This window comes from Anomaloglossus baeobatrachus, chromosome 12, assembly GCF_048569485.1.
Source record: "Anomaloglossus baeobatrachus isolate aAnoBae1 chromosome 12, aAnoBae1.hap1, whole genome shotgun sequence".
In the NCBI taxonomy this organism is placed as follows: domain Eukaryota; kingdom Metazoa; phylum Chordata; class Amphibia; order Anura; family Aromobatidae; genus Anomaloglossus; species Anomaloglossus baeobatrachus.
The window spans coordinates 105,498,870-105,512,670 of NC_134364.1; the positions used below are offsets into that span (position 1 = coordinate 105,498,870).

At 50.1% G+C, this 13,801-nt stretch overlaps 1 protein-coding gene across 1 annotated transcript in view; it reads left to right on the forward strand.

The window, feature by feature from the left end:
* ZC3H6 (zinc finger CCCH-type containing 6) overlaps positions 1-13,801 on the forward strand; it is a 134,288-nt gene that overhangs the window by 80,092 nt on the left and 40,395 nt on the right. Inside the window, exons 5-7 of the mRNA XM_075330155.1 lie at positions 7,929-8,059; positions 8,175-8,288; positions 8,622-8,733. Of these exons, the coding sequence (XP_075186270.1) occupies positions 7,929-8,059; positions 8,175-8,288; positions 8,622-8,733 (357 nt within the window). The remainder of the gene's footprint in view (positions 1-7,928; positions 8,060-8,174; positions 8,289-8,621; positions 8,734-13,801) is intronic.

Consider the following 13,801-nt stretch of genomic DNA (forward strand, 5'->3'; position numbering starts at 1 on the left):
TTAATACAAGTAATGAAGATATACTTTTACAATTTATTCATGGCTATACAACATTTGTGGATAGGTCTTAACACATGATATTTGTTTTATAGTTCTTAGGGTGCTATTATTGATATGACGACGACGACTACTACTACATTACCTATACTATATGTGTATTTAGCGACCTCTCTGCTGGCTAAGTTTTTGTTATGATTAATGTAAAAAAGTGAATAGAGTTCAGCAGGGCCCATGCTGTAGACCCTTCGTCAAACAAAGCAGACAGCCCCAAAATAATCGCACTCCTCAGACCCCCTTATATTCAAAACAATTAGAGTTGGCAAGTGCTGATGGTGGATAGACTCTCACACACAGATCTGGCTGTGTCAAATGTGCATCATTGTCAGGTCCCTTGCAATTCCAGCTGCGTTCCAAGTCAAGTGTAGTGGTTGGCTCCCCCTGGTGACTGGAAGCAGCCTCAACACTTGGGTGTGGAGTGATGCCAGCGGTACTACAATATCTGTGTGTGAGAGCCCAACACTAGCAATCCCCTTATGATTCTGGGGTCTATTGAGTGCAAGTCTTTTTGGGGTGTCTGCTTTCCTTGATGAAGTATCTACTGTATCTGTTCAGCTGTATAGCGGTAGCTCTCTGGACCTCTGGACAGTTTTTTTTTTTTAACTGAACTGTAACTAGAGCTTATTTTTTTTTTAGCATACTCCCAAAATCCTGAAAAATCATGCAGTGCTTCTTTTCTGGGAAACAGGGTAGTATAGTCCTTTGTTTTGGATGCAATATGATTTGTTTTTATTAGTCAGATCCTATGTGTGTAAAACTTTTAAAGGGAGCCTGTCACCACTTTTTCGTCCTATAAGCTGCGGCCACCACCAGTGGGCTCTTATATAAAGTATTCTAACATGCTGTATATAAGAGCCCAGTCCGCTGTGTAGAACATAAAAAACACTTTATAATACTCACCTAACAGTCATACTGCAGTGGAGTTGGGCCTTATGGGTGTCTCCGTTGTCCGGTGCCAACGCCGCCTCTTTCATCCATCTTTGTTGTCCTTCTTCTGAAGTTGGAGTACATGACGCGTTTACATCATTCGCACTCGCCGGCATTGAGGTCCTGCGCAGGCGCACTTTGATCTGTCCTGAGCAGGGCAGATCAAAGTATTATAGCAGGACCGGTGAGTGTGTATGACGTAGGACGCGTCATGCACAAAGGCTTCAGAAGGAGGACAAAGATGGCCAAAAGAGGCGGCGCTGGGACCGGACAACAGAGACACCCATAAGGCCCAACTCCACCACAGCACGACCGTTAGGTAAGTATTATAAAGTGTTTTTTATGTTGTCACAGCGGCCTGGGCTCTTATACGCAGCATGTTAGAATGCTGTATATAAGAGCCCGGTGGTGGTGGCCACAGCTTATAGGCCGAAAATGTGGTGACAGGTTCCTTTTAAAGCATTACACAAAAATCCACCTTTGGGCATTTCTATTTCTTTATCGTTCCTTTGGGAGACCCAGACCATGGGTGTTTAGCTTCTGCCTCCGGAGGACACACAAAGTACTACACTTAAAAGTGTAGCTCCTCCCTCTGAGCTTATACACCCCCTGGTAGCCAGTCCTAGCCAGTTTATCGCTTTGTGTTCAGGAGGTCATACATCCACACATGCATTCTCATCTGATTGTTTGACTTTTGGAAAGAGTTTGAAGAAAAGCGGGTTCATGTCTGGACTCCCGGCATGTCCCTTCTCACCCCACTGTGTCGGCGGCGGTGTTAAGGTTGATTTACAAGGCTGAAGCCTTACATGCCGCGCTCCTTCACCATCCCTTCTGGGCTCTGCCTTGAAGTGGGAGCCAGCACGGTCTCCATGCCTGGCAGGAGTCCGGTCTCCATCCACAGCCCCTTGAGGATTCTGTTGGACCGGAGCACTCATCCCCAGGGACATGGCCCTGCGTCTCAGCAGCTAAGTACCTGAGACGTTTATGTTGGGGGTCCCGGTTCTTTATTGTAAGGGGAGAGTATGCTGTATGTGATTGTTTTTAACTTTTCCGGTGGGTTCTCCAGCTTTTGCCTGAGAACCGCGCCGATGGTGCCTGCTTGTCGGCCTCGCCGCTTAAATTTAGGCCCCGGCTTCGCCGGAGGCCTAGTTTCGTTTTCCTGCCCTCGCATGTCACTCATGCAGAGGGACAGGTTCGGCTCCTCCCGGCGGCCGTTCTACACAGGGGGAGGGACACTCCCCACTGCTGGGGCGTCCCTCCTTCCCGGCAGGTCTCTATAGCCCTCCAGTTCCCGCTCTTTTATAGGAACGCCCCTAGTCCCGCCCCCTCCATTTTTCAGGCAGAGTTCACTCTGCTCTGGGACATCCTGCATTCTGCATCTCTGCTGAGGTGCTACGCTCTGGGGGACCGGGCTTCGGGATCTGGAGGGCACACAATACCGCGCTCAGCAGTCTGGTAAGCCACAGCCGGTCTCCGGTTGTGGACCTCTGTATATTCTCCCTGGGGTTCATTCTCTGCAAAGCCCCCACTCCAGCAGCATGTCTCACACAAGGAGCAGGCTCCAGAGCTTTATTCTGCATGCACTGCATGTAAGCTCCTGCTGCCTGAGCGGAGCATTTATCCACACTGTGATGGTTGCTCTAACTTGGCGGTGCCACAGCCTGGAGTCTCACCCCCAGTGGTCTCTCAGGCTGCTGCTGCACCTGTGATTGAACCCCCTGCCTGGGTAGAGTCCTTTTCTAGGTCCATATCCCAGTCATTTGCTGAGTCCATGGGACTTTTGTCCAGGACTTTGATGAATATGCATCAGCCCCCCTCTCAGGGTGCCTCTAATACTCTTGACAGAGGACTCCTATCCTCTGACCTCCGTCCATCAGAGCTCACGGAGTATTCATCATCTGATCCCAGACCCTGTCCTTCTGAGAGAAGGCGCAGGGTTTCCTCCCCCTCCCCATCCCACGGCTCTGTCTCAAGAGATGACTCTCAAGATGAGGAGGATGCCCTCACTGGGGGCTCGGAGGCTATGTATCCCATCGATTTCTCTGAGGGTGACTCAGATCTTAGTGATTTGATTGCTTCTATTAATTCTGTGCTGGATCTCAATCCGCCAGTATCAGAGGAGCAACTCTCTTTGGCAGAAAAGCACCAGTTTACCTCGCCTAAGAGAGTGAAGAGTGTGTTCTTTAACCACTCCAGTTTTCAGACCGCTGTGACCAAACCCAGGGCCTGCCTTGACAAACGCTTTCCAAAGCGTGGTTCTGATGACCGGTTTCCATTTCCACCTGAGGTGGTCAAGGAGTGGTCTCACTCCCCAAAGGTAGACCCCCTGGTGTTTAGGCTCTCAGCCCGGACCGTTGTGTCGGTGGCTGACGGCACCTCACTTAAGGATTCCACTGACCGTCAGATTGACCTTCTGGCCAAATCTGTGTACGAAGCTGCGGGGGCCGCGTTTTCCCCGACTTTTGCAGCAGTGTGGGCTCTCAAAGCTATCTCTGCTTCTCAGAGGAGATGCATTCCCTCACCAAGGAATCTATGCCTGAGATGGTTACCTTAACTGCTCAGGCTTCAGCCTTTTCATCTTATGCCATGTCTGCCATGCTAGAGGCTGCTCACCGCACTGCGGTGACTTCAGCTAATTCTCTTGTTATCCGCAGGATTTTGTGGCTTCGAGAGTGGAAGGCAGATGCTTCGTCCAAGAAGTTTCATGCTGGGCTCCCTTTTGCTGGTTCACGGCTGTTTGGTGAAATGCTGAATGAAATCATTAAAGAAGCTACTGGCGGGAAGAGTACTTCCATGCCACAAACTAAGACCAGGAAACCCGCCCAGGGTAGGAATCAATCGAGGTTTCGTTCCTTTCGTTCCTCCAACTGGTCATCCTCTAAGCCTTCCGCCTCGTCCGCTAACTCAGCCAAGGATCAGAAATCCAACTGGCGCCCAAAAGCGCGTCCGCAGAAGACCGCAGGAGGTTCTGCCACTAAGGCAGCTTCCTCATGACTCTCGGCCCGCTCCAGCCACGTCCTTAGTCGGTGGCAGGCTCTCCCACTTTGGCGACGCTTGGTTAAAGCAGGTCTCCGATCAGTGGGTGAGAGACATCATATCTCACGGCTGCAGGATAGAATTCTCTTCTAGCCCTCCAAACAGATTTTTTTCTCCCTACTCCCCCCTGCTCCAAGGCCGCCGCCTTCTCGCAGGCCGTGGTGTCCTTGCAGGCAAACGGAGTGATTGTCCCAGTTCCCACTCAGGAACGTTTCAGAGGTTTTTACTCAAATCTCTTCCTAGTTCCAAAAAAGGACGGTACCTTCCGGCCCATCCTGGATCTCAAGCTTCTCAACAAGCATGTCCGGGTGCGGCATTTTCGCATGGAGTCTCTGCGATCAGTCATTGCCTCTATGACCCAAGGGGAGTTCCTGGCGTCCATCGACATAAGAGATGCCTATCTACATGTGCCAATCGCAGTGTCACATCAGCGTTGGTTACGTTTTGCGATAGGAGAGGATCATTTCCAATTCGTGGCTTTCCCCTTCGGGTTAGCCACGGCCCCTCGGGTATTCACCGAGGTCATGGCGGCAGTGATTGCGGTCCTGCACCTCCAGTGGTTAGCAGTGCTTCCTTATCTGGACGACCTTCTGGTCAAGGGTCCATCCAGCGCAGACTGTCAGCGGAGTGTTTCGCTCACTCTCGCCACCCTAGCCCAATTCGGGTGGATTGTCAATCTTTCCAAATCCACTCTGACTCCCGTCACAACAACAAGGTTCCGGTTTACGTGGCTCGCTCCCACGATCCTCAGGCCTTCGCCGCGGACGCTCTGGTTCAAGACTGGTCCCAGTTTCGTCTGTCCTACCTGTTTCCCCCTCTAGCTCTCTTGGCCAGAGTCCTGCGCAAGATCAGAATGGAGGGCCGTCGAGTCATCCTCATTGCACCGGACTGGCCCAGGCGAGCTTGGTATCCGGACCTTCTCCAACTGTCCGTGGACATGCCGTGGCATCTTCCGGACCGTCCAGACCTGTTCGCGCAAGGTCCGTTTTTCCGCCCGAATTCTGCGGCACTCAAATTGACGGCGTGGCTCTTGAGTCCTGGATTTTGACGGCTTCTGGTATTCCTCCTGAAGTCATCTCCACTATGACTTGGGCCCGTAAGTCTTCCTCGGTCAAGATCTATCACAGGACTTGGAAAATTTTCCTGTCCTGGTGTCGCTCTTACGGCCATTCTCCTTGGCCATTTTCGTTGCCGACCCTTCTGTCTTTTTTACAGTCCGGTCTGCAGCTATGACTGTCCCTCAACTCTCTCAAGGGACAAGTCTCAGCTCTATCAGTGCTGTTCCAGCGGCGTCTCGCCCGGCTGGCTCAGATCCGCACCTTCATGCAAGGTGCGTCTCACATCATTCCGCCTTATCGGCGGCCCTTCGATCCCTGGGACCTTTTGTTTGTCCTCACGGTATTGCAGAAACCCCCCTTTGAGCCCCTTAGGGAGGTTTCTTTGTATCGTCTTTCTCAAAAGGTGGCCTTTCTAGTTGCCATAAGTTCTCTCAGGAGAGTCTCTGTTTTGGCTGCGCTCTCCTCGGAGTCACCTTTTTTTGGTTTTTTACCAAGACAAGGTAGTTCTCCGTCCGACCCCGGACTTTCTTCCTAAGGTGGTCTCTCCCTTCCACCTTAACCAGGATATTTGCTTGCCTTCCTTCTGTCCGGCCCCTGTTCATCGCTTTGAGAAAGCGCTGCATACTCTAGATCTGGTGCGTGCTCTCCGGATTTATGTGGCTCGCACCGCTGCGCTTAGGCGGTGCACCTCTCTTTTTGTGCTAACCACAGGGCGGCGCAAGGGTCTCTCTGCTTCTAAGCCGACCTTGGCCCGTTGGATTAGATCGACCATTTCGGATGCCTACCAGAGTACTCAGGTGCCTCCCCCGCCGGGGATCAAAGCACACTCGACCAGAGCTGTCGGTGCCTCTTGGGCTTTTAGGCACCAGGCTACGGCTCAACAAGTCTGTCAGGCTGCCACTTGGACTAGCCTGCATACCTTTTCGAAGCACTACCAAGTGCATGCTCATGCTTCGGCAGATGCGAGCTTGGGCAGACGCATCCTTCCGGCGGCTGTCGCCCACTTGTGAAGTTAGGCTCCGTCTACTTCTTAGTTTTTTCTGTTTATTCCCACCCAGGGACTGCTTTGGAACGTCCCATGGTCTGGGTTTCCCAAAGGAACGATAAAGAAAAAGAGAATTTTGTTACTTACCGTAAATTCTTTTTCTTATAGTTCCGTATTGGGAGACCCAGCTCCCTCCCTGTTGCCTGTTGGCAATTTTCTTGTTCCGTGTGTTATCACCGGCTGTTGTCGTGGACAGAGTCTCAGGTTGTTCCGGTTCTTACTCGGTTCTACTTGTGGGTGGCTATTCTCCTTCAGCTTTTGCACTAAACTGGCTAGGACTGGCTACCAGGGGGTGTATAAGCTCAGAGGGAGGAGCTACACTTTTAAGTGTAGTACTTTGTGTGTCCTCCGGAGGCAGAAGCTATACACCCATGGTCTGGGTCTCCCAATACGGAACTATAAGAAAAAGAATTTACGGTAAGTAACAAAATTCTCTTTTTTTTTTTTATTTATTTTTTATTAAACTTTTTATTTTATTTTATATTTTTTTTAATTGTATAGTTTTTTTATATTTAATTTTTTTTTTTCCTTTTTTGAATATTTTTATTTTTTCTTAATGCATTTTTCTGGCTCAAATTTTTTTGTGTGTTTCATTAAACATTTTGCATTGTTTACCTTTATAGGCTCCTTGTTACCTTACACTTTGATGTGGTCACAAATCAGCTGAGATGAGCTTAAAACCCTCCCAAAAAACTTTTCATAGTGAGCTGACTGACTTATTCTGTTACGCTCAGAAATAGATTCATATATTGAAAAAACTCCGGCACACAGAATGTTATCAATTATTGTTTATTTATATTTTATATTATTCGGATATTCAGAAATGATAATGACGTTTCGGCTGTTTGCCTTCTTCACAACTGAATTATATGTAACAGAGATAGAGAATAACAAAAGGAAAAATGAGTACCAATATTCATTCATATTTGTATCATATAGAAAAGAATAATAACAATTTATATCCTTTATTACCTATACGGTATTTTGAATGTTATCTGAGAAGAACGTCAGACGTGTATAATCATTTATATCTGAAAGAATAATAATAACAATGCCCATATTTTAGGAATTATAGAAATCACTTGAAAGTAAATGTCATGACCAATATTAGGTTTATAAACATGTCATTTCAGTGCATAAGCACTTTCACCAACATATAATCATAATTGATAAATTAGGAAACAATATTACCTTTCTGTTGGAAAGGGCAGTATATAATTGTAATGTCCACAATGGGAAATGGTCACAATATTGAATCGCTATAAGACTGGAAAATAGAGTAAGGAAATCACTATCAGTGTATCAGAAAAAAGGAATACAAGTGTATTAAACATTGGTGATCTATAGTGGGAAAGTGCCAGTCAGCAAAGGGTTAACGGAGGAGAAAGACATGACATACCTGTTTAGCCAAGGATCAGCGGTGGAGTGAAAGAGAATGACCGCGCTGGGGTTTAAATGTGCTGAAGGGGCGGGACTAACAGAACAATTTCCTGTGTTTATGGAACGCATAGAGACGAGTGACACGCAAGCCGCGCGTGCGCAGTGTGCCCGGAAGTGCGCGCATGCGCAGAAGTGAAAATCGGGTATAAGTAAGTTACGGCGCCCAGATATCATTATGAACGGAGAAATGCTAAGTACGCATCTGAAAAAGAAAAAGGGAAATAAATAGGGCTTTTGAGAAATAGATTCAGGCTGTAGAAGGCAAGCTGTGCAACATTTATAATGTAACCCAATTGCAAAAAATGTTTAAAAAAAAAATGGCCCTCCGAAGGTGAATAATTTCTTTAATAATGTTTTATTTCCAGGAGCAGAACAGAAAGGGTATTATTACGCTCGAGGCCTCGGCCCTTCACCCGGCCCACACAAGAAAGCGATGCATAAAGAGCGAGGCAGAGGGAGAGGTTCACATAAAGGTCTGAACCCTTATTACCAAGAGGTGAGGACCACAAATAACTTGCAGGGGAGGAGCCGACTTTTTCTTTGTATTTTTTAGCCACTGAGAAAGATAATTTTCCAGTTTTGTGACACTAATATTCACTTGTGCCCAACAGGACAAACCGGCAAAGAAATGGGTGGCCATGAGTCAGGAATTCATAGACCAGCATACGGTGGAACGAAAGGGGAAACAGATTTGCAAGTATTTCCTGGAGGCGCGATGTATCAAGGTAAGGAAAAAAAAGAATGTTGGAGGTAGATTGAGCCATAAAAGATTTAAGGGTATCCCAAACCAGCTTCCCTGGCTATCAGAACAGTGCTCTGCAAAACTCCAACTTTGCAGAGCTCTGGTCTGATGGCACACTAGAGCTTTCGATATTAAGGAAAACTAATGGGACTGGTTATTACCCAAGAGTTTGCTTGTGATGGGTATGAAGGGGCCTGGCTCAGATCATTAGCTAAGCCGGTTCGGTAAATCATTTATAGGATCAGGATTTCTTTTTCCTATTGTCTATTGATGGCCCAGCCTAATGGAAATTGATGACGCTATTGTCTTATTTCAGGGAGATCAGTGCAAGTTTGATCATGACGCAGAAATAGAAAAGAAGAAAGAAATCTGCAAGTTTTACATACAAGGATATTGCACCCGAGGAGAGAACTGCATCTATATGCACGATATCCTTTTATTATAAACAACGCCCGACACTGTTTCACAGACAATTTAGAGCCAGTAACCTTCAACTGTACTTAAGTCATTTGTTTATTGAGGAGCAATGATGAGAGAATGAAGGCTAAAGGGTACTTTACATGCTGCGACATCGCTAGCCGATGATAGCGATGCCGAGCACGATAGTACCCGCCCCTTGTCGCACATGCGATCTCTTGTGATAGCTGCCGTAGCGAACATTATCGCTACGGCAGCTTCACACGCACATACCTGCCCTGCAACATCGCTCTGGCCGGTGACCCGCCTCCTTTCTAAGGGGGCGGGTTGTGCGGCGTCACAGCGACGTCACACGGCAGGCGGCCAATAGAAGTGGAGGGGCGGAGATGAGCAGGCGGGACGCAGGTAAGGAGATGTGCCTTGCTCCTGCGGCTTCATACACAGCGATGTGTGCTGCCGCAGGAACTAGGAACAACATCGTATCTCCTATTGGTGCGACATTATGAAAATGGCCGACGCTACACAGATTACTGATTTTCGATGCTTTTGCGATCGTTTATCGGTGCATCACATTGCAACGTCGTTACTGGCGCTGGATGTGCGTCACTTTCGATTTGACCCCGACGAGATCGCAGTAGCGATGTCGCAAAGTGCCCCTAAGACAATCATCCTGTCCCCCACACAGGCGAACCGTTTTCGTCATTCATTGGTTGATTGGCTTATTTTGATTTTATTAAATTGTTCCCGATTATCAGCTTTTCAAAAAGGTCCTTTAAGATCTTCCACCTTCTAGCTGACAAACCCTTTTAGTTATGAATGATTTTTCTTTGTCGCTCCATTGGGAGACCCAGACAATTGGGTGTATAGCTTCTGCCTCCGGAGGCCACACAAAGTATTACACTTTAAAAAGTGTAACCCCTCCCCTCTGCCTATACACCCTCCCGTGCATCACGGGCTCTTCAGTTTTTTTGCTTTGTGTTGAAGGAGGCACACATTCACTCAAGCTCCCATTTTAGTCAGCAGCAGCTGCTGATTGTATCGGATGGAAGAAAAGAGGGCCCCCACAGGGCCCCCGGCATGCTCCCTTCTCACCCCACTAAGTCGGCGGTGCTGTTAAGGTTGAGCTACCCATTGCGGGTTCAAAGGCTGGAGCCACATGCCGTTTTCCTTCCCCATCCCTTAGAGGCTCTGGGAGAAGTGGGATCCTAACCGGTCATCCATTCACTGGGACCGGGCTCCCTCCGCAGCCCCTGGGGGAATCTGCCGGACAGGAGTCTTGGAACAGAACAATGGAAAAGATCCAGCTGGACTCCAAGGAGATGAATAAAAATGCTTCTTTATTTGTAACTTGGTTAAAAATAAATATCCATATTGCAAATGAAAACACCGGCTTGTGCACACTGATGAATGGCAGATGTATACCACAACGCGTTTCGGCGGAACGCCTTCCTCAGGTCCAAAGAGGACAGGAGTCTTGGTATCATCAGGGACAGGCCCTGCATCTAAAGGTACTCTGTGTCCCCATGGGGACGGTGCATGGAGCGCTTGTGTCACAGACGCTGCAGCGGCTGCTGGTTTTTTGTGACGACCGGGACTACCGCGCCGACCGCGCCTGTTTGCCGGCCGCGGTATTAAATTTAGTCCCCGGCTTCTGCGGCCTAGTACTATAACTCCCGCCCCCGGGCCTGCCAGTCAGGGATAAGGGCGGGACGGTCGACCTGACGTCGACAGTGAGGGCTGGAGCATACTTTAGGTGTCCTCCTCCCCCCTCACTAATCACTGAGGGGCACCAGATTCCCGCACTTTATTAGTCGCCGCCCATGGCTCCCTCCTCCCCTGAGAGCTCCGGCAGCCATTTTTACAATCACATTCTGCCGGTGGAGGATTTCAGGAACGAGCTCTACAGCTCTGGGAGGCCCAAGGCAGGGAATCTGGTGGACACACAACCGCTTTGGGCGGTCGGTAAGCCACACCGGTCACCCGGTGCTGGTCCCCCTAGGGTGCCGAAGTGTATATATATATATATATTTGTATACATTTTCTCTGTTCGGCCGCATTGTTTTGCTTTTGGCTATATACCCTCAGTGATCACTCTCCTGCAGGTTCCACCTACCCTCACTGTGAGCAATGCTCGGCCCCTGTTGCACTCGCTCAGCCGGAGCCTCGGGCACTGGTGGGACCCTCGGCTCAGGTAGAACCGCCGGCTTCCCCTGTCTAGGTGGCAGGGGCAGAGTTTGCAGTTTTGGCTGAGAAACTCTCTGAGTCGCTTTCACAATCCATGGCTCAGTCTATGGACAGATGGTCTGCTAAGATACTAGAAGCCTTGCAGTCCAGATCGGTTCTTACACAGGCCCCGGGCACTGTGGGATCATCGCCCCCAGGCCCCTCTCGGTCTGCGCCGCAGCGTGCTCCTGGGGTGGCACCTAGATCTCACGGGGAGGACTCCGGCACGGACCGCAGTCCCAGACCGGCTAAGCGGGCTCGCTGGGAATCTTCCCCGACTTCATCACGCTGTTCGGGGTCTCAGCTTGAGGACTCTCTGGAGGATGAAGCGGATGTCGCAGCTCAGGGCTCTGACCCTGACGTTGCTCTCAATCTGGATACACCTGAAGGGGACGCCATAGTAAATGACCTTATAGCGTCCATCAACCAGGTGCTAGATCTTTCTCCCCCAACTCCACCTATAGAGGAGTCAGATTCGCAGCAGGAGAAACACCAGTTTAGGTTTCCCAAGCGTACACGGAGTGCGTTTTTCGATCACTCTAACTTCAGAGATGCTGTCCAGAAGCACAGAGCATTTCCGGACAAGCGCTTTACTAAGCGCCTTATTGACACACGTTACCCCTTCCCCTCTGATGTAGTTAAGAGTTGGGCTCAATGTCCCAAGGTGGATCCTCCAGTCTCTAGACTGGCGGCTAGATCTGTAGTATCAGTGGCAGATGGTTCATCGCTCAAGGATGCCACTGACAGGCAGATAGAGCTCCTGATGAAATCCATCTATGAAGCCACAGGCGCGTCTTTTGCCCCGGCCTTTGCAGCCGTGTGGGCACTCCAAGCTATCTCAGCTTGTCTGTCTGAGATTAATGCGGTCACAGGTACCTCTGCTCCGCAAGTTGCGTCTTAGACTTCTCAGGCGTCGGTATTTTCATCCTACGCCATGAATGCCGTCCTGGACTCTGCTAGCCGTACAGCGGTAGCGTCCGCCAACTCGGTGGCAGTCCGCAGGGCCATGTGGCTACGCGAATGGAAGGCAGACTCTGCTTCCAAGAAGTTCTTAACCGGTTTGCCATTTTCTGGCGACCGATTGTTTGGCGAGCGATTGGATGAAATTATTAAGCAATCCAAGGGAAAGGACTCGTCCTTACCCCAGTCTAAACCAAACAGACCTCAGCAACGGAAAATTCAATCGAGGTTTCGGTCCTTTCGGCCCTCAGCTAGGTCCCAATCCTCCTCGTCCAACAGGCCACAGAAGGGCCAGAGGAACTCCTATGCATGGTGGTCTAAGTCACGTCCTCCAAAGACCGCCGGAGGCACTGTCTCCAAGACAATCTCCTAGTCAAGGCACCCTCCCGGGTGGCATGTCAACACAGCTTGACTGTTGCTCTGGAGACTCTCCAGAGGTTCGGGTGGATCATCAATTTCCCAAAGTCAAAATTGACACCGACCCAATCACTGACTTACCTCGGGATGGAGTTTCATACTCTCTCAGCGATAGTCAAGCTACTGCTGGACAAACAGCGTTCGCTGCAGACAGGGGTGCACTCTCTTCTTCGGGGCCAGTCACACCCCTTGAGGCGCCTCATGCACTTCCTGGGGAAGATGGTGGCAGCAATGGAGGCAGTCCCCTATGCGCAGTTTCATCTGCGTCCACTTCAATGGGACATTCTCCGCAAATGGGACAGGAGGTCGACGTCCCTAGACAAGAACGTCTCTCTTTCCCTGGCAGCCAAAACCTCTCTTCAGTGGTGGCTTCTTCCCACTTCTCTGTCGAAGGGAAAATCCTTCCTGCCCCCATCCTGGGCTGTGGTCACGACGGACGCGAGTCTGTCAGGGTGGGGAGCGGTTTTTCTCCACCACAGGGCTCAGGGAACCTGGACTCCGACAGAGTCCTCCCTTCAGATCAATGTTCTGGAGATAAGGGCAGTGTATCTAGCCCTAAAGGCGTTCCATCGGTGGCTGGAGGGCAGGCAGATCCGCATACAGTCGGACAACGCCACGGCGGTCGCGTACATCAACCACCAGGGCGGCACGCGCAGCCGTCAAGCCTTCCAGGAAGTTCGGCGGATTCTGCTGTGGGCGGAGGCCACAGCCTCCACCATCTCCGCAGTTCACATCCCGGGCGTAGAAAACTGGGAAGCAGACTTTCTCAGTCGCCAGGGCATGGACGCAGGGGAATGGTCTCTTCACCCGGACGTGTTTCGAGAGATCTGTTGCCGCTGGGGAACGCCGGACGTCGATCTCATGGCGTCTCGGCACAACAACAAAGTCTCGGCATTCATGGCACGGTCTCAAGATCACAGAGCTATGGCGGCGGACGCATTAGTTCAGGATTGGTCGCAGTTTCGACTGCCTTATGTATTTCCTCCTCTGGCGATGCTGCCCAGAGTGTTACGCAAGATCAGGTCCGACTGCCGCCGCGCCATCCTCGTCGCTCCAGACTGGCCGAGGAGGTCGTGGTACCCGGATCTGTGGCATCTCACGGTGGGCCAACCGTGGGCACTACCAGACCGACCAGACTTGCTGTCTCAAGGGCCATTTTTCCATCTGAATTCTGCGGCCCTCAACCTGACTGTGTGGCCATTGAGTCCTGGCTCCTAGCGTCCTCAGGGTTATCTCAAGATGTCATTGCCACTATGAGACAGGCCAGGAAACCACCGTCCGCCAAGATCTATCACAGGGCTTGGAGGATCTTCTTATCCTGGTGCTCTGATAAGGGTTTTACCCCCTGGCCGTTTGCCTTACCCACTTTTCTTTCCTTCCTTCAATCCGGAATGGACAAGGGTTTGTCTCTCGGCTCTCTCAAGGGACAAGTATCGGCGCTTTCCGTGTTTTTTCAAAAGCGTCTAGCCAGGCTTCCGC